Source organism: Heptranchias perlo, chromosome 30, assembly GCF_035084215.1.
Source record: "Heptranchias perlo isolate sHepPer1 chromosome 30, sHepPer1.hap1, whole genome shotgun sequence".
NCBI lineage: Eukaryota > Metazoa > Chordata > Chondrichthyes > Hexanchiformes > Hexanchidae > Heptranchias > Heptranchias perlo.
In genome coordinates this window covers 24,327,337-24,353,725 of record NC_090354.1, presented here as the reverse complement: position 1 = coordinate 24,353,725, position 26,389 = coordinate 24,327,337, and the positions used below count along the sequence as shown (strand labels likewise).

General features: G+C 43.2%; 1 protein-coding gene across 1 annotated transcript in view; it reads right to left on the bottom strand.

Moving 5' to 3' along the window:
- LOC137300168 (B-cell antigen receptor complex-associated protein beta chain-like) overlaps positions 1-18,624 on the bottom strand; it is a 29,599-nt gene extending 10,975 nt beyond the window's left edge. Inside the window, exons 1-2 of the mRNA XM_067969244.1 lie at positions 18,433-18,624; positions 7,069-7,383 (exon numbers count right to left, since the gene is read on the bottom strand). Coding sequence (XP_067825345.1) covers positions 7,069-7,383; positions 18,433-18,502 — 385 coding nt within the window. The 5' untranslated portion in view covers positions 18,503-18,624. The remainder of the gene's footprint in view (positions 1-7,068; positions 7,384-18,432) is intronic.
- Between the last annotated feature and the right edge of the window lie 7,765 nt (positions 18,625-26,389).

Here is a 26,389-nt window from a genome sequence, read left to right as displayed (position 1 = left end):
TCCTCAGGTGAACGTTTGTTGGAAATGAAATCCTCGAAATGAAATCGCATTTATAATTCACAGAACAATGCTTGGTGATTACAGACAGTTTTTTCAACTGCCCGTTGCCAAGGCAATCAGTGTGCAGACAGACAGGTGTTACCTGCAAGGTCTCCGAATATACAAATCACCAAAAAAAAGCAACAAACAAAAAAAAAACAGAGATAGAGAGGTAGAAACATAGAAAAGACAGCAACTGACCCGTTATATTAAAAACAGATAACATTTGTTCGCTGGTGGGGTAACGTGTAGCGTGACATGAACCCAAGATCCCGGTTGAGGCCGTCCTCATGGGTGCGGAACTTGGCTATCAATTTCTGCTCGACGATTTTGCGTTGTCGTGTGTCTCGAAGGCCGCCTTGGAGTACGCTTACCTGAAGGTCGGTGGCTGAATGTCCTTGACTGCTGAAGTGTTCCCCGACTGGGAGGGAACCCTCCTGTCTGGCGATTGTTGCGCGGTGTCCGTTCATCCGTTGTCGCAGCGTCTGCATGGTCTCGCCAATGTACCATGCTCTGGGGCATCCTTTCCTGCAACGTATGAGGTAGACAACGTTGGCCGAGTCACAGGAGTATGAACCATGCACCTGGTGGGTGGTGTCCTCTCGTGTGATGGTGGTATCTGTGTCGATGATCTGGCATGTCTTGCAGAGATTACCGTGGCAGGGTTGTGTGGTGTCGTGGACGCTGTTCTCTTGAAAGCTAGGTAATTTGCTGCGAACGATGGTCTGTTTGAGGTTGGGTTACCTAGCTTTCAAGAGAACAGCGTCCACGACACCACACAACCCTGCCACGGTAACCTCTGCAAGACATGCCAGATCATCGACACAGATACCACCATCACACGAGAGGACACCACCCACCAGGTGCATGGTTCATACTCCTGTGACTCGGCCAACGTTGTCTACCTCATACGTTGCAGGAAAGGATGCCCCAGAGCATGGTACATTGGCGAGACCATGCAGACGCTGCGACAACGGATGAACGGACACCGTGCAACAATCGTCAGACAGGAGGGTTCTCTCCCAGTCGGGGAACACTTCAGCAGTCAAGGACATTCAGCCACTGACCTTCGGGTAAGCGTACTCCAAGGCGGCCTTCGAGACACACGACAACGCAAAATCGTCGAGCAGAAATTGATAGCCAAGTTCCGCACCCATGAGGACGGCCTCAACCGGGATCTTGGGTTCATGTCACGCTACATGTTACCCCACCAGTGAACAAATGTTATATGTTTTTAATATAACGGGTCAGTTGCTGTCTTTTCTATGTTTCTACCTCTCTATCTCTGGTTTTTTTTTGTTTGTTGTTTTTTTTTTAGTGATTTGTATATTCGGAGACCTTGCAGGTAACACCTGTCTGTCTGCACACTGATTGCCTTGGCAACGGGCAGTTGAAAAAACTGTCTGTAATCACCAAGCATTGTTCTGTGAATTATAAATGCGATTTCATTTCGAGGATTTCATTTCCAACAAACGTTCACCTGAGGAAGGAGGAAGCCTCCGAAAGCTTGTGAATTTAAAATAAAATTGCTGGACTATAACTTGGTGTTGTAAAATTGTTTACAATTGTCAACCCCAGTCCATCACCGGCATCTCCACATAATTGCCCTGTGACAGTGGTGGTGGGCCTTCTTCTTGAACCACTGATAATGGTTTGATACAACTGACCGGCTTGCTAGGGCACTTCAGAGGGCAGTTATGAGCCAACCATGTTGATATGGGACTGGACTTGAGCATCGGCCAGACTGGATAAGGACAGCAGGTTTCCTTCCCTATAGGACATTAGTGAACCAGTTGGGTTTTTACCACAATCCAATAACTTGATGATCACTTTTACTGATACCAGCTTCTTATTTCGAGACTCCTAAAACTGAATTCAAATTCTCAAACTGCCAAGGTGGGACCCGAACTCACGTTCTCTAGATTATTAGCCCTTGCCTCTGCATTACTAGTCCATTCTCAATGCACTACTCCCTTAACTTGGGGCTATATTTTAATCTGTTCACTAATTTTAAAGGCAAAGCAGGCATGAGTATAAAGCATGATCCCCACTTTGTACTCACATCTACTTTTTTGATAAAATTAGTGAACAGAAGAAAATATAGACCTAGGTAGGGATGAGAGAGCCAAATCAAACTCTCCTAAATCGAGAAAGGAAGTAACTCAGGCAATACAAGCCATTCAAAGAAGTAAAACACTGGGCCCATACAGATTTCCTATGACATACTAAAAGAGGCCCCAGAGCAGTCTTCCTTGCTGCATGAAGTACTGTAGACTCAATTGCTAATGACACATTCCCAGCACATGGGAAAACACAACCACATCAGTAATCAAAGATCCACTGCAGTGTACCTCCTACAGGCCAGTCCTCAGCTACACTGTGACTCCAAAATTCTTACTAAAACACTCACATTATGCTTAAGTAACTCAGGTTCAGACTGCAGGTGGCAGTCAGTAGACAATGCCCACAACCTCCCTAACATTCTCCATTACACGCACTCAAGACAAGACCCAACCTTTGTATTATCTTGTGATGTTGAGACGACATTTGTTTGGATTGACTGGAGCTTTCTCAAGAATGTGTTGTACCACGCAGTGGGCGGTCTAACCAGTGGTCTTCAAAGCTGATGGCCACTCCACAAAATAGCCCCAAACCTCTTTTTCTTTTATTTTGGCTCCACAAAAATACTGCAGGCCGCTGACTCGCTTCACCTCTGGGATTGGCTCCCCTCCCCCACCCCCCCACAAGGCCCTCCCACAACTGTGGAGCTGCAGCAGAGACCTGACCTGCATCTCGCCAGCTGCATTCAAATGAGGCCTGAACTGGAAATTGGTTCAGGCCTCCTGACACCGGATTCAGGCAGCCAACCTGGCCACTCTGACAATGTCATGTCTATTTTGGGTGGTAGTTGAAAATGGCCCCCAAACTGTCCTACAGTGCACAGCACTGACAGGACAAAACTATAATTAATCAGAAAATTAATGTAAAACAAGTGAAATATTTGTAAATTTGGCAAATAGCTGACAGCTCAGTTTTCATTCTGTTGATTTCAATCATATCAGTAAGCACACAGTGAAAGACTGAGATATCGGCGTAGATTTTCAACTTGCTAACTGGGCGTAAAGCTGGTGTTGTGAATCAGCCGCCCGTAGAGAAACCGCCCAACTTGAAATTGGTGGAAATGAAAATCAGACGGTTTCTATGACAACTCCAGCTTTACGCCCAAGCAGCAAGGTGAAAATCTACCCTATCTACTCCAGATTTCCTTCTCAGCTGAGTAGCAGTGTACATGGGTAAGTGATATTGAAGCAACATGTTTGAATTGGATTTGCTAATGTATTTGATTAGTTAGAAGGTTGGTGATAAAACACTATGAAATGGCAGAAGTTGCACAATATGATGGAGCTGCGGTTGTGTTGAATTCACTTCGTTTACACTGTGGGATGGATTCAGAGATTAGCACCAGGACTGTAACAATTCCACATGTACAAGATTTGCTTCTGCACGACTTCTTTTTATTGACTCAGTACATGTACCAGTTAGAATTGACTTCATCTATAATTGCTTTCAAATGTTTTTATTTCAACTTTTCAGCATTTATAATTTTAATTCTTATCTTTAGAATGGAGTCAAACTGGCTGTTTCTCGGACGAATGTAATTTCTGATGGTAACTATGGTGATGAACTTTGAGAGAACATTAGCAGCAGGAGAAAGACGTCACACTAGTTGTGATCTTGGTGGCAAACTCCATCTTCAGGCAATGCTTTATAGAAGGAAATATCAGGTCAACTAGAAACTTTGTTTGAATTTTTAAATAATTTCTCTCCCCATACATTAGTCTGTGCAGCTTGTCATCTTCTCTGCCCTTTTCTCTCTCGCTGTCTCTGCTTCTGTAGCTAATACCATGTATTAAAAGCATGTGATGATTTTTTGTCTGAGATGTTGGCTTACGTCATAGGACAGCATTGATACCATTATCAACAATGTGTCGTTTCTGCAACACAGCATCATGCTTGGTATTTGCTCCATTCAAATTGTCTTACTTGACTGTATATATAATGGAACCTGCAGGCACAGATTGGACTATGTGCATTGTTCAGATGGTGCACAGCATGATGTATGAGTGGCCTGCACCATGGCTGTAGTTTAATAAAAACATTATTTTCTTGTATCTCAGTGAATTGAAATCAATTGAAAATCAGGCAGGTTGGCAATCCTCTCCGCTAGATCATTGCCCAGGTGGCAAAGGTGAAAATTACATAGAATTACATAGAAAAGCCATTCGGCCCAGCTGGTCTGTGCTGGTGTTTATATTCCACACAAGTCTCCTCCCACCCTATTTTACTTCATCCTGTCAGCATATCCTTCTATTCCTTTCTTCCTCATGTACTTATCTAGCTTCCTCTTAAATGCATCTATGCTATTCGCCTCAACTATTCTATGTGGTAGCAAGTTTTACATTCCAACCACTCTCTGGGTAAAGAAGTTTCTCCTGAATTCCTTATTGGATTTATTAGTGACTATCTTATATTTATGATCCCTAGTTTTGAACTCTGCCACAAGTCGAAACATCTTCTCTACGTCTACCCTATCAAAGCCCTTAATAATTTTAAAGACCTTTATTAGGTCATCCCTCAGGCTTTTCTTTTCTAAAGCCTGTTCAGTCTTTCATAAGAACATAAGAAATAGGAGTTCTAATCCCTCAGTTCTGGTATCATCCTTGTAAATCTTTTTTGCACCTTCTCCACTGCCTCTATATCCTATGGAGACCTGAACTGTGCACAGTACTTTAAGTGTGGTCTAACAAAGGTTCTGTACAAGTTTAACATTAATTCTCTGCTTTTCAATTCTATTCCTCTAGAAATGAACCCCTATTTGCATTTTATATGGCCTTGTTAACCTGCGTTGCTACTTTTATTGATTTTTGAATCTATACCACTCGATCTCTTTTCTCCTCTACCCCATTTATATTCTTATTTCCTAAGGAGTAGGTGGCCTCCTTATTCCTCTTATCAAAATGCACCATCTCACACATCTACATTGAAATTAATTTGCCATTTACACACCTATTCTGTAAGTTTATTAACGTCTTCTTGTATTTTGTCGCAGTCTTCTTTAGTATTAACATTAACCCCCAATTTGGTGTCAAAATGACCCTCATAATGTTTAAATAAATATTCCCCTTCATACATACACCACAAACTGCAGATACTACCATATCTTGTTGTTGTGGTTTAGGCATTGTCCATTAAAGAAGCAACAGAAGTAAGAACAGCTCTTTCCAAGTCTCTAGCCGCACAAAATTCAAAAAGGACAAACTAGTGAGTAAGAAATTCTAAGTGCAAATAAAACCCCATTGACTGGGCTTCATGGATTACCAGGGTTTGGAGGCCGCAAATGTTCATAAGTTATACTTTGGACACTCCAAAGTTAAAATGTTGTTTACCCTTCATTCACATCAGAGATGCTGGGGTAACCCCATGGCTCTTATCTTGCTGTGAATGTGAATTCCAGCAAGGGAGTGAAAGGTAGGTAGTGAGCAGGTGTCAGGGCATGGCGAGAGCAAGTGGCAAGCAATGAAGCAGACTACAGGTAAGGAATGGCAGACCTGCCCAGACAACCCCATCAGCCAAGCTGTCAATTTTTGACACACATGTTTTCCAAAATATTGGGGATGAAATTCAACTTTGGTGGGGGTGCTAAATAGGCAATCGTCCACTCGTTATACACCCCACCTGATTTTGCACCCTTGATGTTGAATTTCATGCCCAGAAAGTTACTATGGACATTATATCCTAGAATATAAGGCACAAGTCAGGAGTGTGATGGAATACTCTCCACTTGCCTGGATGAATGCAGCTCCAACAACACTCAAGAAGCTCGACACCATCCAGGACAAGGCACCCCATCCACCACCCTAAACATTCACTCCCTTCACAACCGGCGCACTGTGGCTGCAGTGTGTACCATCCACAGGATGCACTGCAGCAACTCACCAAGGCTTCTTCGACAGGACCTCCCAAACCCGCCACCTCTACCACTTAGAAGGACAAGGGCAGCAGGCACATGGGAGCAACATCACCTGCACGTTCCCCTCCAAGTCACACACCATCCCGACTTGGAAATATATCGCCGTTCCTTCATCATCACTGTGTCAAAATCCTGGAACTCTCTTCCTAACAGCACTGTGGGAGAACCTTCACCACACAGACTACAGCGGTGCAAGAAGGCAGCTCACCACCACCTTCTCAAGGGCAATCAGGGATGGGCAATAAATGCTGGCCTTGGCAGCAACGCCCACATCCCATGAATGAATAAAAAAAAAGGTAGAAGAACTTAAATGTTTAGGAACAGAAAAAGGCCATAACAAACCCAACCTTTTTATTGGAGATCGACCTGATTTACATATCTTCTCATTATATTCATCAATCCCTTTTTTTCTCCCAAAATGCATTCAATCACCCCTTGAACCTAATTATATTGTTTGCTTCAATGGCCTACCCTAGAAACTTGTCCCTTAACCCCATTACTCTGGGTGAAACAGTTTTGTCTGACTTCTCTTCTTTCTCCTACCTTTCTCATTTCAATTTCATTTCAAATTTGTATTTGAACCCTTCACCGTAGTGAATAATTTGCCTGGATTGATTTTGTCAGTAACCCTGTCATTTTTCGCTCTAACCTTCCTACATTGTCTACATCATGTACAAGCTTTGCATGCACAATGTAAATATTGAGTGGTTAAGTAGGTGATATAGAATCTCCAGTATTCTATATACGAGAGTTTGATTAGGGGGTAAGCAGGAATTACTATCTACACTGAGAAACAACTTACATAAGAAGTATGCTGGCAAAATAATGCTATTTGTAAAAAAAAGGCTATATTTTCTAAATATAAAAAAGTCTTGTTAAAAATGCATTCAGGTTATTTGTCATATGATGTTAAACAAAAAACGTGCAGTTCAGTGATTTGTATTTTGACATTTTTTACACAGCATGAAAATATCTCTATAGGTTGTTGTTTTACTTACTCGTTATCACATTAACTTCTGCCCCACACTTGTGCGTCGAACTGTTCTTGAAATAAAAGCTGCAGTAGTAAATTCCAGAATGGAATTTGTTTGCTTTTTCAATTCTAAGCCAAGATTGTATCCCATAGTCGAGGATTATTATTCCATTCTCAGATTTTAATTCAGTGGACTTTTCTCCTATTTTATGCCACTTGATACTAATGGTCGAGTCATTAGGTGGGTTTTCACAGATACAGTGCAATTGTACCCTATTTCCTTTCGTCACAGATCGATAAGGCGCAGTGTAATTCATTTTCAACTCCTGACATAATACACCTGTAATTAAAACAGACAAAGTATTATTTTTTTTAAAAGTGCCCTATGTTCTGTCACCCTATCATGAAGGAGGTGATAAGCGGGGATACAATTGCATAGACATGAGCAGACTCTAGCACCTTGCCGAGCTCGCTCTTATCTAACTGTGGGCCCAGATAATTAATGTTGTCACGGGGAGATCACAATTGATCCTGTCATCACTCATTGTTCATAAATGCATACTTTCCAACAGGGTGAACAGGATTGCAATCAGCACCGGGAACCCTGGCTTATTTTTCTCGGTCCCAATATATGCCTTTTCCAAAATAACCAAGAAGGAGACTTTGGGTTGCTCCAGTATCATCAAACAAAAAAACAACCAAAAGTGTCCCTTTCTTAGAGGGCCACATCAAATAAAGAACTAAACCATTAAAAATAACAACAAAGGAAACATATAAACTTAAATAAAAATATTATTTCCAGTGTCCAGCATACACTCCAGTCCTTGCAGTGCCCATCGGCTCGTGGAAGACTTCCCAATATTTGGCACTGAAGCCAGTTGTAGCACTCGAATTACTGCAATCAGCTAACTCACCTCAGACCAGGAATCAAACCTAGGACCATCTGATTCGTATAGCTTAATACCACAGCAGGGTAAATCAAAGGGGAGAATTTTAACCCTTCCCACGAAAGGGGGTTTTAATCAGCAAATTTGCGAAACCTGATCCCAACCCGCCGCAAACGCATCTGCTTCTGGCTTAATCTGGCATAATCGCGGTGGGTTTGGGGGCATCCGAGTAACTTGCTCTGGGGAGGCAGATCCGTGATTATAATATGTAAATGAGGCTCCGTTCCTGATATTTTGGCATCCATTTGAATTTAACGCTGGCCGACCAGGTTTCCCAGGGCTCAGGAAACCCAGCAGCTAAATGGAGGCGAAAGTAGCCGGATCCATCAGATAAGTACTTTTTAGAGCACTGCTTGTGGGCCAGGAAGAGCAGGTGTGCTTCCTCCCAGCCCCTCAAGCAAATCTTCTGCCGCGATTGGCTGCCCCACTCCCCCCTCCCCGGCCTCCAAACCCACAATGTCATAGATGAATGAGATCTCATGATGACACAAGCAATGCCAGGCTAAACAGTGCTCAGTTTGGCACTAAGATTCAAAATGAAATAAACTTTAGTCTTCCAGGACTGTTGTCCTCTTCAGAAAGAGTGTCCAAAGGATTGAGATTTTTAAAAAGATTGGAGTGATTCTTTTAATGAAATTTGACAATTTCTGGGCAATTTTACATTTTCAAAATCAATCAGTGATTGTTGTACATTCAGAACCGCCCACTATACAATTGGAATCAAAATGTACTTTCTAAATTGCAAATTATCTAGATGAAATAGTTCTAGGATTTCAAAGGTTTCCCCGCCTTTAAACATAGAAACATAGAAAATAGGAGCAGGAGCAGGCCATTCGGCCCTTTGAGCCTGCTCCACCATTCAATATGATCATGGCTGATCCTCTATCTTAATACCATATTCCCGCTCTCTCCCCATACCCCTTGATGCCTTTGTGTCTAAAAATCTATCCAGCTCCTTCTTAAATATATTCAGTGACTTGGCCTCCACAGCCTTCTGTGGTAGAGAATTCCATAGGTTCACCGCCCTCTGAGTGAAGAAATGTCTCCTTATCTCAGTCCTAAATGTCCTACCCTGTATCCTGAGACTGTGACCCTTCATTCTGGACCCCCCCAGCCAGGGGAAACATCCTCCCTGCATCCAGTCTGTCTAGCCCTGTCAGAATTTTATATATTTCAATGAGATCCCCTGTCATCTTCTAAACTCCAGTGAATACAGGCCGAGTTAACCCGATCTCTCCTCATACGACAGTCCTGCAATCCGAGGAATCAGTCTGGTGAACCTTTGCTGTACTCCCTCTATGGCAAGTATATCCTTTCTGAGGTAAGGAGACCAAAACTGCACACAATACTCCAGGTGTGGTCTCACCAAGGCCCTGTATAACTGCAGTAAGACATCCTTGCTCCTGTACTCAAATCTTCTTGCAATGAAGGCCAACATACCATTTGCCTTCCTAACTGCTTGCTGCACCTGCATGTTTGCTTTCAGTGACTGGTGTACAAGGACACTTAGGTCCCTTTGTACATCAACATTTCCCAATCTATCATCATTTAAATAATACTCTGCCTTTCTGTTTTTCCTTCCGAAGTGGATAACTTCACATTTATCCACATTAAACTGCATCTGCCATGTATTTGCCCACTCACTCAACTTGTCTAAATCGCCTTGAAGCTTCTTTGCATCCTCCTCACAACTCATGATCCCACCTAGTTTTGTGTCGTCAGCAAACTTGGAAATATTGCATTTGGTTCCCTCATCCAAATCATTGGAATATATTCTGAATAGCTGGGGCCCGAGCACTGATCCCTGCGGTACCCCACTAGTCACTGCCTACCACCCCGAAAAAGACCCATTTATTCCTACTCTCTGTTTCCTGTCTGTTAACCAATTTTCAATCCATGCCAGTATATTACTCCCAATCCCATGTGCTTTAGTTTTGCACACTAACCTCTTATGTGGGACTTTACCAAAGGCCTTCTGAAAGTCCAAATAAACCACATCTACTGGTTCTCCCTTATCTATTCTACCAGTTACACGCTCAAAAAACTCCAGTAGGTTTGTCAAACATGATTTCCCTTTCTTAAATCCATGTTGACTTTGTCTAATCCTGTTGATATTTTCTAAGTGTCCTGTTATCACATCCTTTATAATAGACTCTCGCATTTTCCCTACTACTGATGTTAGGCTAATCGGTCTGTAGTTCCCTGTTTTCTCTCTCCCTCCTTTTTTAAATAGTGGGGTTACAGTTGCCACCCTCCAATCCACAGGAACTGTTCCATAATCTATAGAATTTTGGAAGATGGCAACCAATGTATCCATTATTTCCATGGCTACCTCTTTTAGTACTCTGGAATGTAGATTATCACGCCCTGGTGATTTATTGGCTTTCAGTCACATTAATTTCTCCAGCACTATTTTTTTTACTAATACTAATTTCTCATTAGTGCCTTGGTTCCCTAGCATTTCTGGGAAGTTATTTGTGTCCTTTTCCGTGAAGACAGAACCAAAGTATTTGTTTAATTGCTCTGCCATTTCCTTGTTCCCCATTATAAATTCTCCCATTTCTGACAGTAAGGGACCTACATTTGTCTTCATTAATCTTTTTCTTTTTACATACTTGTAGAAGCTTTATGTTCCTTGCAAGTTTACTCTCATACTCTATTTTTCCCCTCTTAATCAATCTTTTGGTCCTTTTTTGCTGAATTTTAAACTGCTCCCAATCCTCAGGCTTGCTACTTTTTCTGGCAACTTTATGTGACTCCTCTTTGGATCTAATACTATCCTTAATTCTTTTTATTAGTCATGGTTGGGTCGTTTTTCCTTTCATGTTTTTGCGTCAGAAAGGAATGTATAATTGTTGCAATTCATGCATTTGTTCCTTAAATGTTAGCCATGGCCTATCTACCATCATGCCTTTTTATGAATCTTCCCATCTATCATAGCCCCTAACTCACTCCTCATAGCTTCGTAATTTCCTTTGTTTAGATTTAGGACCCTAGTTTCAGATTGGACGACTTCACTTTCCATCTTAATGAAGAATTCTATCATGTTATGGTCACTCTTCCCTAAAGGACACCTAATTAACCCCTTCTCATTGCACAATACCCAACCTAGGATAGACTTTTCCCTGGTTGGCTCCTCAACGTACTGGTCTAAAAAACCATCTCGTACACACTCCAGGAATACATCCTCCATGGTATTATTGCTAATTTGGTTTGGCCAGTCTATATGTAGATTAAAGTCACCCATGATTACTGTAGTACCCTTGTTACATGCATCTCTAATTTCCTGTTTGATGCCGTCCCCTACATTACCACTACTGTTTGGAGGCCTATAGACAACTCCAACCAGTCTTTTCTGCCCCTTGGTGCTTCATAACTCCACCCAGACTGATTCTACATCTTGATTTTCTGAGCCAATATCCTTTCTCACTATTGCTCTGATTTCATCCTTTATTAACAACGCCACCTCACCTCCTTTTGCTTTTTGCCTGTCCTTCCTAAAAATTGAATACCCTTGGATATTCAGCTCCTAGCCTTGGTCACCCTGCAGCCATGTCGCCATAATCGCAATTATAATCATATCCGTTTACATCTATTTGCACTGTTAATTCGTCTACCTTATTATGAATGCTTCGTGCATTCAGATACAGCGCCTTTAGATCTGTCATTTTAACATTTTTTGACATCTTAACATTTTTTGTACTATTGCCCTATTTGTCTTATTACCATTTTTCTTACCCGGACCCTATTTGTTAGTGCACTCTTTTGTTTGTATGCTCTGTCCCTTCCTGACACAATCTGGTTATCCTTACCCCAATCATTTTCCTGCACTGCTTCTTAGTCTTTTCTCTTTAGCATTCTAGATTTCTCTCCACCGGGACCCTCCCCCACCACCCCCCCACTTCCACTTGGACACTCCCCCCCCTCCCTTACTTAGTTTAAAGCTCTATCTACCTCCCTAGTTATTCGATTCGCTAGAACTCTGGTCCCAGCATGGTTCAGGTGTAGTCTGTCCCAACTGAACAGCTCTCTCTTTCCCCAGTACTGGTGCCAATGCCCCACAAATCAAACCCACTTCTCCCACACCAATCTTTGAGCCACACATTCATCGCCCTGATCCTATTGGCCCTATGCCAATTTGCTCGTGCCTCAGGTAATAATCAAGAGATTATTACCTTTGTGGTTCTGCTTTTTAATTTAGTCCCTAGCTGCTTAAACTCTCTCAACAGAACCTTTTTCTTAGTCCTACCTATGTCGTTGGTACCTACGTGGACCACGACAACTGGATCCTCCCCCTCCCACTCCAAGTTCTTCTCCAGCCCGGAGAAGATGTCCTTAACCCTGGGACTGGGTAGGCTACATAGCCTTCGGGACACATGCTCCTGGCTGCAGAGAACAGTGTCTATCCCTCTAACTATACTGTCGCCTACAACAACCACCTTCCTTTTTACTCCCCCCACTTGAGCAGCTTCCTGTACCACGGTGCCATGGTCAGTTTGCTCGTTCTCTCCGCAGTCCCCGCACTTGTTCACAAGGGTTGCAAGAACCTCAAATCTATTGGACAAGCTCAGGGAATGAGGCTCCTGCAATACTACCTCCTGGATCCCCGTACCTGCCTCACTCTCTGTCACACCCTCCTGTCCCTGACCACGTGTCAATTCTAAAGTATTTAATCTAAGGGGTGTGGCCTCCTCCTGGAGCAAAAGGTCCAGGTAGCATTCTCCCTCCCTGATGTCTCACAATGTCCGCAGCTCGGACTCCAGCTCCTCAACTTGGAACCGAAGTTCCTCGAGCCGCAGACACTTACTGCAGATGTCGTGGCCCTGGACAAAAATGTCCACAAGGAACCCTTTCTGCCCATATACTATGAACAGGCTGTGAAAGCAAGCTGACAAACTGCTCCCAAAGGCTTCGTCAATGCTACTCTGAAATTGTCCATTAGGAACTCAGCAATCATCCAATTTTTCTTCCCATTCTGTGGAAAACTTCCTGGTCTTCACTTGACTCTCCCATCCCTAGCCCCAACCTTGATGGCACAGCTAAGATTGGGAATTCACTGCGTGAGGAATTGTGGATGTGAACCTATGCAATGTCACTCTGCAGGCATTGTATTGGCCCACAGAATGATCTCTATTTATTAGATTTATATTTTGCTCCCATCTCTATGACAAGGAGCAATAACCTATCCATGTTGCAGTTTTCAGTGTGAGAGAAAAAAATCAGAAAAGAGATTAACTTTGTCATCTTTCATTCAATTCCTAGTAATCTGTGATAAAAATGTCTGGAGTCCTTTTGTTGCATAGTTCTGTTATATGATGTAAGGGACCTAAAGGATGAGGGCAGAAAAGATGGCTTTGGAAAGTGTGTGTATGGGAATAGGGGAGAAAGCAGCAGAGAAAAGAAATGCATTTTTATTTGTCAAAGAAAAATTGGATTAAATTGGATTTCCCTGATGAAAATCCCCAAATGCTTGGTGCAATACACTTCTTCCATTAACCTTTGGGGGCAATGATCACTGCTCATAGTAGGCTGTATACTTTTTAACAGCTGCACGTTGGCTCATGCATTTCATTATTTATGTTATTGTGACACTGCTGCAGCTACTCAAACCTTTTAAAAGCAGTTCTCCATCTTCTATTGCTGGGTATTAGTTGGGGGAACGGTGATTGTCTTCTTACTAAATATTTCTATCTGCTGGGTCTGGAGGAGGTAAATCAGGATTAGAAAAGGAAAGCAATACAGGCTGGCCCAGGTATTGAAGATGATTACAACCTAATGCCTGACCCAACCTTGTCCTGTCATGGTCCATTGTTGTGGAACATGTGAAGAAGAGGAGAAGGTGGCCGAACCAGTGGCAGAAGAGGGCCCTGGCAATTGGCCACCTAATGTGAGTCTGTGATCATGCAGCAAGTGGGTTCCTTGTGTTGGCTGTGTGCTTAGCGCTTGTTTCATTGTCCACAGGCCAAACACATTAGTATGGCAGTGACAGAACGCAGTCCTATACCATGGGTATGCCTGCCCACTTAGAAAGTAGGTGAAAAGTTGCTAGAGTGCTGTACGTTCTCCCTCTGTGATGATCCACCAAGCTCCCAGTGAAGTAATGTTAAAATGCATTGTAAGACAACATTGTAAAATTAAGCTAAATGTGAGCACACTTACTTTGGCAAGATGTCATAGAGCAGCAAAGATCTTTCTCAATTGCTCCCAGGATTTGGCCTCAGGTGAGACAGTGTTCATTCTTTATTCTAACTTCATCCAAGCTGCTCTTCAAAGGGGTGGGGAACCACAGATATCAGGAAATGTTCTATCTTTCTGTGCATTAGTGCTCAGTGCCACACCATTGTAGCAGTATAATAAATTCTATATTATATAACATACTAGCTCATCTCCCACCATGTTGCTCATGGGCCAAAGAATGGAACCTGCGAGTGAGCAGGAATGTAGGGAGTAGGGCACAACGTGAATGGCGGACAAGGGCTGAGACTCATCAGGGAGCTGGACATCTGGGGAGCACGTGATCAAAGGCAAGGGGAGCAAGGGACAGGTTTTATGAAGGTACGTTATGACTTGCTTTTGTTTCCTATGTTTGTTGGGCTGTAAGTGGGGAGCTCTCATGGGAACTGAAAGAGTTTTTTTAAATCCAATTTTCTGATTGGTTCAATGTTTCTACTGAAAAAAACCAACTGTTCAGAAAGGAGGGGTACTTCTTAATTTCCCCCCAACAATGTACCTTAATTCCAACCTCAAAAGACCATCTTTCCTGCGTCAGTACGCTATTACCCTTTCTCACACTGTCTATCCTTTATGCCAATTCAGGTTTGCAACTGGATTTCACTTGGAGCTCAAATTGAAATTGGTAATTTGGTGCCACCTTCTGGATGGTTTTGTACTGTGGATCCATGCCCGTTGGGAATCGGTTCTGCACTGCCCACTTCATTTTGGCCCTCTCCAGTCAGCTGAGACAGCAGACTTTCAACCCATTGGCTGAGCAAGCTTTGAACCCTTGTCCCAGAAGCAAAAAGATTTTGAGTTACAAGTCTGATGACAGGAGCACTTTAAAAGTTGTGGTATACTCAGATATCTGCAACACTTGCTTCCTCTTTCGGTGTAAATGGACAGGAATCACTGTTTATTGAACTGTGGTAAAATAAAAGCAGCAACTCATATCGCTTCTAACATAGGTTAAAAAGCTGCAGGGAAGAATTTACAGCTTCCAGCAATATCAACTATGCAAAGCAGTATTTGCATCAAAACCTTTTTTTTTGCTGCAGCCTTATTTTGGTTGCGATAATTGTAACTTCCTCTCCTTGTAAATGCTTTTCATAACATTGCGCTGACAGAAAAATAATGCTGAATGTGGACATAGAAAATGTTAGGCTTCTACAACTATTGGAAATTTGATCAAGTTTGTACCATTCAGATTAGTGTCATACCCCTTTTTAAAAAATAAAGTTGCTCTTCAGATACCCAACACTGTTTTCCATATCCTGATGTAGATTTTCCACCATCATAGTGATATGTTGCGGAGGTTGGAGTAGTAGCCTGAGTTCTGTATTTAAATATACGTATTTAATGACATTTTAACATCTGAGTGACATAGTGGAGCAGTGGCCGGATAGGAACATATGAACAGGAGTAGGCCATTCGGCCCCTGGAGCCCGTTCTGCCATTTAATTGGATCATGGCTGATCTGTACCTCAACTCCATTTACCCACCTTAGCTCCATATCTCTTGATACCCTTACCTAATAAAAATCTATCGATCTCATTCTTGAAAGTTTCAATTGTCCCAGCATCCACAGCCTTTTGGGAGAGATAATTACAAATTTCTACTACCTTTGTGTGAAAAAGTGCTTCTTGATTTCCTTCCTAAATGGTCCAGCTCTAATTTTAAATTTACATCCCCTCGTTTTTGATTCCCCAATCAGAGAAAATAGATTTTTTTGTATCAACCCTATTGAATCCTTTTATCATTTTAAACACCTCAATCAGATCACCCCTCAATCTTCTATAGCCATGGGAATACTAGCCAAGTTTATGCAACTTGTTCTCATAATTTAACTCTCTAAGCTCTGGTATCATTCTGAGCCCTGGTGGTCTCACAACAAAATATATATTGGCTGCATTGAGCATGTGACTATATTTCCTAACAGCCTTTCTGTTTAGGTGGTTTAGGACAGTGAGCGGCAAGTATAAGTTTGCTCCATGGCAGTTCCAAATATGACTTTGAGAATCTATGAGAAGGCTTGTGTCTGCATTATTGGGATTACCATTTTAAATTCATGAATACCTCAGTTTCAGGGCATACCAAACCAAGACGAAACTCTTTGTCCCCCCACCCCACAACAAATTCCCTCGTCCTTACAGTTACTTAAGAAAGGCAGGATGAACTATTTAAAAATTCATTCTCGGAATGTGGGCATCACTGGCAAGGCTGACATTTATTGCCCTTCTCTAGTTGTCCTGAGAAGAGCCTTCTTCTTGAACTGGTGGTAGTGTTGAGTGGCTTGCTAGGCCACCTCAGAGGGCAATTGAGAGTCGACCGTACCATCATGTGACTAGAGTCACATATAGGCCAGACAGTTAAGGACGTCAGATTTCCTCCCCTAAAGGACATTAGTGAACCATTTGGGTTTTATATAACAATCCGACTGCTTCATGCTCACTTTTACTTTTTTTTATTTCCAAGATTTTTTAAAACTTAATTCAAATTCTCAAACTGTCATAGTGGGATTTGAACTCAGGTTCTACTGGATTAGTTAGTTCAGGCCTCAGGATTGATAGTTCAGTAACATAACCACTACACTACTGTAACGTACCATGCACAGTATGTAGTTTGTTATTAATTTATGCTAAGTACACAAAAAAAAAGAATTTCAAAGGTATCGCCTTGCCACAAAATATCTTCTTGATTCTGATCCTAATTCCTATTTGAGTGAAAGTGATTGTCAGTCCTTTTCTCTTTCCCCTATATGTCAATTTTATAAAGCTGAAAATCTGTTTGGTGCAGGAATGATATGCCATCTACAAAGAAAAGGAGTATGATATTGTTTATGTACGCAGGCCTCTTTTATATCCCAGGTATTTTTTTTATGAGATTAAATTTCAACTTGAAATTTTGACTGTTTAATGCTTTGGGCCAGTCTCATAACTCAAACAGTAGAAAACTGGACTTCATTCAGAGACCGAAATTCAAACCCAAGCATTGAAATCCATTCAGGCTTAGCTGCACTTTTCATGTTACGAGTGCTAGTTCTTGGCTGGGCTGCTAGCTGGAGCGTCTTGTGTTGATGTTGTACTTTGGCAGAGGGAGAGGGAAAATTGACAAGAGGATTTGTCTTGTTCTAAAAAGATCGCTTTCTCGTTCATCAATTGTTGGTGACCCCTGAATGAGCTCAGAGCCTGAAAACCAGATCATCCCACACTTGCTACCAATAGAAGGAAATTTGGAAGAGATGAGGCTAAGCGTGGAGAAATAAGAGAGAAGAATTAAAGTAAAAGTCCTTTGACCTCATCAGGGAACTAGCTTCCAGGGCAGGGATTTTCTTGTATGAAACAGTCCTGACATGAACAAACAATCGCAAGTGAATTCCACACTTCAACAGAAACCCCAGTGTAGCAAACACTGAAACAATTAACACCTCTGCTGTTAAAACACATTTTCATGGACACAAATTGATTTTAAGCGTGCAGTGAAATGATAATCTCATACTGTAAAGCTGCAGAAATGGGCACAGAAGGAGTGCAGTTTGCTTATCTAACTATGTGTTACTGTTTTCTATACATCTTTAGGTGTCATCTTACATTTCTGGGCTGCTTGCTAATAACTATACCTGAAGGGGCATTGCACAAAGCCAAGAAAATCATCTAACATTCTAGAAACAAACCACTGATAGGTTGTTCCCCACTAACAGAGGTAGCACCACGCCCCAATAATAAAAAATAAAGGAAACTAGAAAAGCTGGAAATCTGAAATTTGTTAAAACACTAAAAATGCTGGAAATATACAATAGGCCAACCAGAGAAAAAAGAAAAATGTATTTTCTTTTTACAGGTGCTAGCTGGCCTGCAGCGTATTTCCTGTTAATATTTTAGGACAACATTACATTATATAGCCAAGAAACTCAGCAAACGCACAGCTCCAACTTGCAAAATTCATTCTCAAGCCAAACACTCAACATTGTGCAATATCACCTTTCATGAGTTTATAGGAACACAGCTTAAGTCATAGCACAGTGTTCCTTAGGAAACTGTAGATTCCTACTTTTGTTCATGCATGCAAAGCCTTTGATATAATTCTATAAATATATGTAGGTTAGACTGAAAAAGATTTGCATTATACAATGCCTTCTCACATCTCAGAATAATCCCAAAGTGCGTCACATACAATGAATAACTTTGAAATGAGGTGACATGTAGTAAAATACAGAAAGAGATACTTACCAGTTGCAATGGTGAGTATAAAGAGCAAAACGCTTGGTACTGGACATGATTTCCCAGCATAGAAAGCCATTATATAATCAGAGCAATAATTGCAATGAGAGATTCTTCTGGCTGCAGATGTTCAAACTATAGCACCGGTTATCTTAACCAAGTTATCTTAATCAAGCAACTTCAACCCTGTCCATTGCAACCTCATCTCCTATTGGTGAGATGCAATGAATACTGTTGAATGTTATTGTGCGATTTCCTCTGTAATTAATTTTAGCTGCAACAGGAAGAACACAGTCCCCAGTGACATTAGCTACACAACAGGATGATCAGTACGTACAGATTTTTTAGGTCAATTAATATTTTTTGTGCTAGCTATTAATGAAACTTTAAAAGCAATGTTCAAAATTTTTGGAACCAAGTTTCAAACTTTCTAAGCTCAATTTCTAAAATTAAAAATATTTAATGTCAAACTCTACTAGAATATATTGCAAGCAAAAGTTGTGTTTTTTTACTTCTGTTTTTATTTCTAGATTGATGAAGAGTGTATGCATGTATCAATGCTACACTCAAAAGCAAACAGGCACAATGGCTTTTAGATTGAAGGCTCCTGAATAAAGGCATAAGCAAAGGCAACTAAGATAACCTTATAGAGTGTGTGGTTGCATAGTGGTTATGTTACTGGACTAATAATCTGAGAATATGAGTTCAAATCCCACCTCGGCAGCTGGGGAATTTAAGTTCAGTTAATTAAATAAAATCCTGAATAAAAAGCTAGTATCAGTAATGGTGATCATGACACTACTGGATTGTCATAAACAGCCATCAGGTTCACTAATGCCCTTTAGGGAAGGAAGCCTGCCGTCCTTACCCAGTCTGGCCTATATGTGACTCCAGACCCACAGCAACGTGGCTGACTCTTAACTACCCTCTGAAATGGCCAAGCTCAGTTGTACGATCCTACTACAAAAAGACACAATAAGAATAAAACCAGACAGACCACCAGACATGACAAAGGCAAACCAAGCCCAGTCGACCTTGCAAAGTCCTCCTTACTAACATCTCGGGGACTTGTGCCAAAATGGGAGAGCTGTCCCATAGACTAGTCAAGCAACAGCCTGACATAGCCATACTCACAGAATCATACCTTTCAGCCAATGTCCCAAACTCTTCCACCACCATCCCTGTGTATGCCCTGACCCACGAGAGGTGGCGGCACAATGGTATACAGTCAGGAGGGAGTCCTCAACATTGACTCCGGACCCCATGAAAACTCATAGCATCAGGTCAAATATGGTCAAGGAAACCTCCTGCTGATTATCACCTATGGTCCTCCCTCAGCTGATGAATCAGTACTCCTCCATGTTGAACACCACTTGGAGGAAGCACTGAGGATAGCAAGGGCACAGAATGTACTCTGGGTGGGGGACTTCAATGTCCATCACCAAGATTGGCTTAGTAGCACCACTGCTGGCTGAGTCCTGAAGGATATAACTGCCAGACTGGGTCTGCGGTAGGTGGTGAGAGAACCAACATGAGGGAAAAACCTACTTGACCTCGTCCTCACCAATCAACCTGTCACAGATGCATCTGTCGTTGACAGTATTGGTAGGAGTGACCACCGCACAGTCCTTGTGGAGACAAAGTCCCTTCTTCACACTGAGGATACCGTCCATCATGTTGTGTGGCACTACCACCGTACTAAATGGGATAGATTCAGAACAGATCTAGCAGCTCAAAACTGGGCATCTATGAGGCACTGTGGGCCATCAGTAACAGCAGAATTGTATTCCAGCACAATCTGTGACCTCATGGCCTGGCATATCCCTCACTCTACAATTACCAACAAGCTAGGGGATCAACCCTGATTCGATGAGGAGTGTAGAAGACCATGCCAGGAGCAAGCACCAGCTGTACCTAAAAATAAGGTGCCAACCTGGTGAAGGTACAACACAGGACTACATGCATGCTAAAGAGCGGAAGCAGCATGCTATAGACAGAGCTAAGCGATCCCACAACCAATGGATCAGATCAAAGCTCTGCAGACCTGCCACATCCAGTCGTGAATGGTGGTGAACAATTAAACAACTAACAAGAGGAGGAGGCTCTGTGAGTGTCCCCATCCTCACTGCTGGCAGAGTCCAGCACGTGAGTGCAAAAGACAAGGCTAAAGCGTTTGCAACCATTTTCAGCCAGAAGTGCCGAGTGAATGATCCATCTCGGCCTCCTGCCGATATCCCCACCATCACAGAAGCCAGTCTTCAGTCAATTCGATTCACTCCACATGATTTCAAGGAACAGCTGAGTGCACTGGATACAGCAAAGGCTATGGGCCCCGACAACATCCCGGCTGTAGTGCTGAAGACTTGTGCTCCAGAACTAACCGCACCTTTAGCCAAGCTGTTCCAGTACAGCTACAACACTGGCATCTACCCGACAATGTGGAAAATTGCCCAGGTATGTCCTGTCCACAAAAAGCAGGACAAATCCAATCCGGCCAATTACCGCCCCATCAGTCTACTCTCAATCATCAGCAAAGTGATGGACGGTGTCGTCGACAGTGCTATTAAGCGGAACTTACTCACCAATAACCTGCTCACCGATGCTCAGTTTGGGTTTCGCCAGGACCACTCGGCTCCAGACCTCATTACAGCCTTGGTCCAAACATGGACAAAAGAGCTGAATTCCAGAGGTGAGGTGAGAGTGACTGCCCTTGACATCAAGGCAGCATTTGACCGAGTGTGACCGAGTAAAATTGAAGTCAATGGGAATCAGGGGGGAAAGCTCTCCAGTGGCTGGAGTCTAACCTAGCACAAAGGAGGATGGTAGTGGTTGTTGGAGGCCAATCATCTCAGCCCCAGGACATTGCTGCAGGCGTTCCTCAGGGCAGTGTCCTAGGCCCAACCATCTTCAAAACTGAAAGTCTGGTCAAGAAGGTAAGTGTTTTAGGAAGCATTTGAAGGAGGAGAGAGGTAGCAAGGCAGGTGATTTAGGTAAAGATGAGGACACGGATTTTGAATTCAATGTATTGAGGGATGGGGAGCCAGTGAAGGTTGGTGAGGACAGAAGTGCTGGGGAAGCAGGACTTGGTGTAGGAGAGGATGGATTACATAGAATGTACAGCACAGAAACAAGTAATTCAGCTCAACAGGTTTATGCCGATGTTTATGCTCCACATGAGCCTCCTCCCTCCTTACTTCGTCTAACCCTATCAGCATATCATTCTATTTCCTTTCTCCCTCATGTGTTTATCTAGCTTCCCCTTAAATGCATCTAGGAACATAGGAACATAGGAATAGCAGTAGACCATTCAGCCGCTCGTGCCTGCTCTGCCATTTGATAAGATCATGGCTGTTCAGTGATCTAACTCCATATACCTGCCTTTGGCCCATATCCCTTAATACCTTTGGTATGCTACTCCTTGTGGTAGCGAGTTCCACATTCTAACCACACTCTGGGTAAAGAAGTTTCTCCTGAATTCCCTATTGGATTTATTAGTGTGACTATCTTATATTTATGGTCCCTAATTCTGGTCTCCCCCACAGGTGGAAACATCATCTCCACCTCTACCCTATTAAACCCTTTCGTAATCGTAAAGATCTCAATCAGGTCATCCCTCAGCCTTCTCTTTTCTAGAGAAAAGTGTCCCAGCCTGCTCAATCTTTCCTGCTAGATATAATCTCTCAGTTCTGGTATCAATAAATTTTTATCTTTATCAATAAATTTTCTTCAGATAGCCCACTTTTGACAGTGATCAGCTTGAACCTTGAGGGCAGTGGAGTTTTGAGCAAATTGCAATTTATCCAGGGTGGAACTCGGGAGACCAGCAAGAAGATCATTGAGGTTAGAAAGATATAGGAAGTTTATATAACGCTTCCCATGGCCTCAGGATATCCCGAAGCACTTAGTAGTTGAACCAATAATGGCAGCTTCTGGTGCTTTGTGCACCTGTTGTGCTTTGAGCTGACCTTGCATGGTCCTGGTGCACAGCACTTAACACACTGGGTGCATGTGGAATGAAGGGGTGGGTTACCCAGTGCCTAATAATGTATCTTAACAGCATTTGACTACAAGATTGGTGGAGCATCACAGAAAGAAAATGCACAGCACTTTGTCATTTACTTTCCAATGTACAGACATGTTCACATTTGAGCAAGGTAATGTGTACTGCTCCCATGATTGCCCTGTGGCCCACTAAATGTGGCAAGTACCAAGCACATTTCCAACATAAAAATACCTGCATGCTGCATGTTCAGACTCTTGTAAGGTAGTTATTGAGCTGGAGCTTGAATACATATATTCTCTCATCTTCTTCATTCCAACATATGTCTATTTGCAGGAGAAGGTCACACAGAACAGACTCACCTCATTTAAGACCATTGACTCCTTAAGAAAAGAGGACGTTGGAGATTTTGGTAATGGAGGCAACAGAGGGAATGAGGAGGGTGAGATTGGAGGCTTATGCAAATTCATGGCTAGTATTATTCTTTGGCATTGATTTTCACACATAGGCCGAAGTTAGTTCGACATGGTTGGATCTGGTGCAAATCAATTCTCCTGTCTAAATTATTCAAAACTGATACAAACTCAGGCAGGTCTAGTGGTGGGAAATTTGCATGCAAGTCCCATTTATAGGGATGGGGTCAATTAAAGAAGAATGTCAAAAAGGTCGGGGGGGGGGGGGCAAAAAAAGTCTGAAAGTATTTAGAAATCCTTAAAAGGCATCTGAACCCAATTAGCACCCTTTTCCAAGGCTGAAGGAGCAGGGGACTAAGAAGTGGCAGGCAAAAATGAAGAGATAGGGAACCCTGAGTGTAAGTATGAGTTTGAACACATGATAGAGCAGCCCATTATCTGCCCACCCCCTCTCTTTTTGATAGCTGCTGAAGTGGAGCTAGTGCTGCATAAGGTATCTGTGAGGAGGGTCACTTTCTGGAGCCACTCCATAGTACCAGCCTTATAGGTCAGCAGTGCAGCATGCCTAGAAGGAAGTGCAGTCAAGTTTCAGGCTGACCATTACTGTCCCTGCATGTGCCAGACCGATACTGCAAAGTCACTGTAGATGTCCATGCAGCAGGTGTTGAAGCTTTGTATCTGCCTCTCCGCTGATCCAGACCTTGAGAAGACAAGTCCCCATGTCAAAGTGCCAGAGCCTGCAGAAATGGTTGGTGCCAACTTGGTGGGTGTGACCAATCACACAATGCTAGATGTTGATCACCCTGGCATGCATTCTATCCTGCAGTACCATGTAAAGTTTGACATGCTGTGATTGAGTTGCTGGTGAAGAAATTTCCAGCATAGCAGTCAGTTATACATTCACGTCTCCCAATGATGTCAGCATGCTTCTGTTGGCACAACCTCCCTTGGAAAGAGGAGCTTTTGTCATCACATCTGCCAAAGCAAGATTAATTTTACCTCTCCCTGCAGATGAGGTGCCAGTAGGAGGGCACAGAGCACCTCGTAGGCAGCCAGATATACCTGGGATCCCTTTGCAGATGGTCCTCTTCGTCTGTACACGTCAGCTAGAACGATCCCCACTGGCAAAACTACTGGTGCCAGTAAAGGGGGTTACAGGCAAAAAAAATCAATAATTAACCATACCTACTCAGATTGCTTCGCATGACTACATGAATTTCTGGTGCTGAATTGCCAAACTGCACAATACTGCCTGATCAACGACCGAGCTACAGAGCACCTTGGACCAGCACCCTGGGGCCTTCTGAGGCAGGGCCCCGATTGGCTTAGCAAATGCTTTGACCAGGCTCGAGAAATATTGGGTCCCAATCTATAGCAATTTGTCTTGTCTGGATTCATCATGATGCGGAGTCAGATGGAGGTGGCCATAATGCAAGGCTTCAACAACCTCCCGCAAAATTCCAAGGGAAAAGTAATGAAATCCTAACCCGGACAAACAGTGAATGCATCAAGTTGGTAGATTGGCAGATATCTGCTGTTGTTGCTCAGAACAATAAGATCCCCAAACTCCAGACTCTCATCCCTTGTGAAATGACTGCAAAACAAATCCTAGGTAGGGTCAATATGAAGGAAGCAGGAGATGGGAAGAGGCCTAGTCCCATCTGAGGGTGTGTGGCAACTTTTCTGTATTCTTTCTTCATGCCCCATTTCTTCATCATTGCCTTACTCACTGCAACCACATCAGAAACTGATCATCAAAACCTTGGGTGCTAAATTGGGCCGTGTAGCACCCGTTGTTTCGGTGCTACATGGCCTCTTTGACATCCAAGATGGCGTCTTGGATGCGCACGCATGTTTCCAGCGTGACTTGTGCCAGACACCTTTTTGGTATACGAGTTAGCGCAGGCGCAGGTAACGAACGCTGGAATCATGTAAAGTAGGGAGAAAATGGCTTCAATTAGTGTACAATGCTGATTTAAAGTGATAGACACCATTTTGGGACTTAACGCTCAACTCAATGCACAGTCTTAACCCCGACCATCTGAACGTGTCTTAGAGTGCCTGGAGGACCCCCAACAGGTGCTATTTAAAAGGACCATGCAGGATTTACAGGTTAGTGGCTGGATTATTGCTTCTGGCTGCCGAGACATTTGTAACTGTTTTTGGAGGTCTGCTACACTTGAATACTAGGACGCGGGGACATAGCCTAACATTTAGAGCCAGGACGTGCAGGAGTGAAGTTAGGAAATGCTTCTACGCGCAAAGGGTGGGAGAAGTTTGGATAGCTCTTCTGCAAGCGACTGTTAATACTAGCTCACTTGTGAATGTTAAATCTGAGATTGATAGATTTCTGTGAACCAATGGTATTAAGGGTTATGGGGCTAAGGCGGGTATATGGAGTTAGGTCACAGGTCCACCCTGATCTGATCGAATGGTGGAACAGGCTTGAGGGGCAAAATGCCACGGCCACTTGCTGCCTCCTGATATGTGCCAGCTTCTCCTGCAAGAAAGCGGGGCGTGTGTCTGGGTGATGTGCCTATCATGGTTGAATAGATGCCAGTGTGTGTGGCCTGTGAGTTGTGGGTGGGCAGCTTGCAACGGTGGTAATGTGTAAGGGAGAGAGGGTTGAGTACTGATGGAAAGAGTTTGTTGGTATGTGGGTGATGGCGGGGGGGGGGGGGGTGCATAGAGCAATGGATGCGGCTAGTGGTGTAGTTGGTAGGAGACGCTACTTGACAGTTGACCTCACATGTCAAAGCATTTAACTTCTTCCTGTTCTGCATCCATGTTCATGATGCTGTGTGCCTGGCATTGACTTCATCCCCTACTGCCTCCCACTACCTTTTGGGTGTATGTCTGGAGGGCCTCTTGCTCCCCCCCACCCACCCCCCCGGATATTGGATGTCCCTTCTTCTGTCCATCTCTTGCACCAAGGCCTCTGGTGCATCAGTAGAGAACCTTGGTGCATGGAGTCTCAGATCGGCAGATTGGTGAGGTCTGGCATGCAGATTGGAGGATGTGGGATTTAGTGGTGTGCAACCTTTATTCAAAGTTTTAACATAACTCATCAGTATGTAAAAATAGGGATGGGACCTGCATCTGTGCTTTACGTGTGCGATGTCTGATCTCCGTTCAGACTCTGTGCAGACAGCAGGCTGTTATATTCAGCAAATAACCGGTAGCAGCTACCTTTAAGAGATTTCTAACAGACAGTCTGCCTTTAAGAATTTGGAGCTTCCCCCTGCTGGTGGAAAGTGCGAATTGCATGGAATCCTTGTTCAACGCTCAGGCCTGACAAAAATCTTGTCTTGCCTGCGCAGGGACTATTGGGCATGGGGTAAGAGCGGATCGTGCTACTCCCGCCCAAAAACAAGCCCTATCCAATTTTTCCCCCCTTGTTTGTTATTCCACAGAAAGTGTCTGGCCGTGTCCTTGCCGTTCAGGCTTCATCTTAACCCATATCTTTCTGCTCTTTCTCTAGGTCTGTCAGATCATTTGGATTTGAGGTCCATGGCAAGTGATGTGGAAATCCCTCTGATGATGCACCGTAACT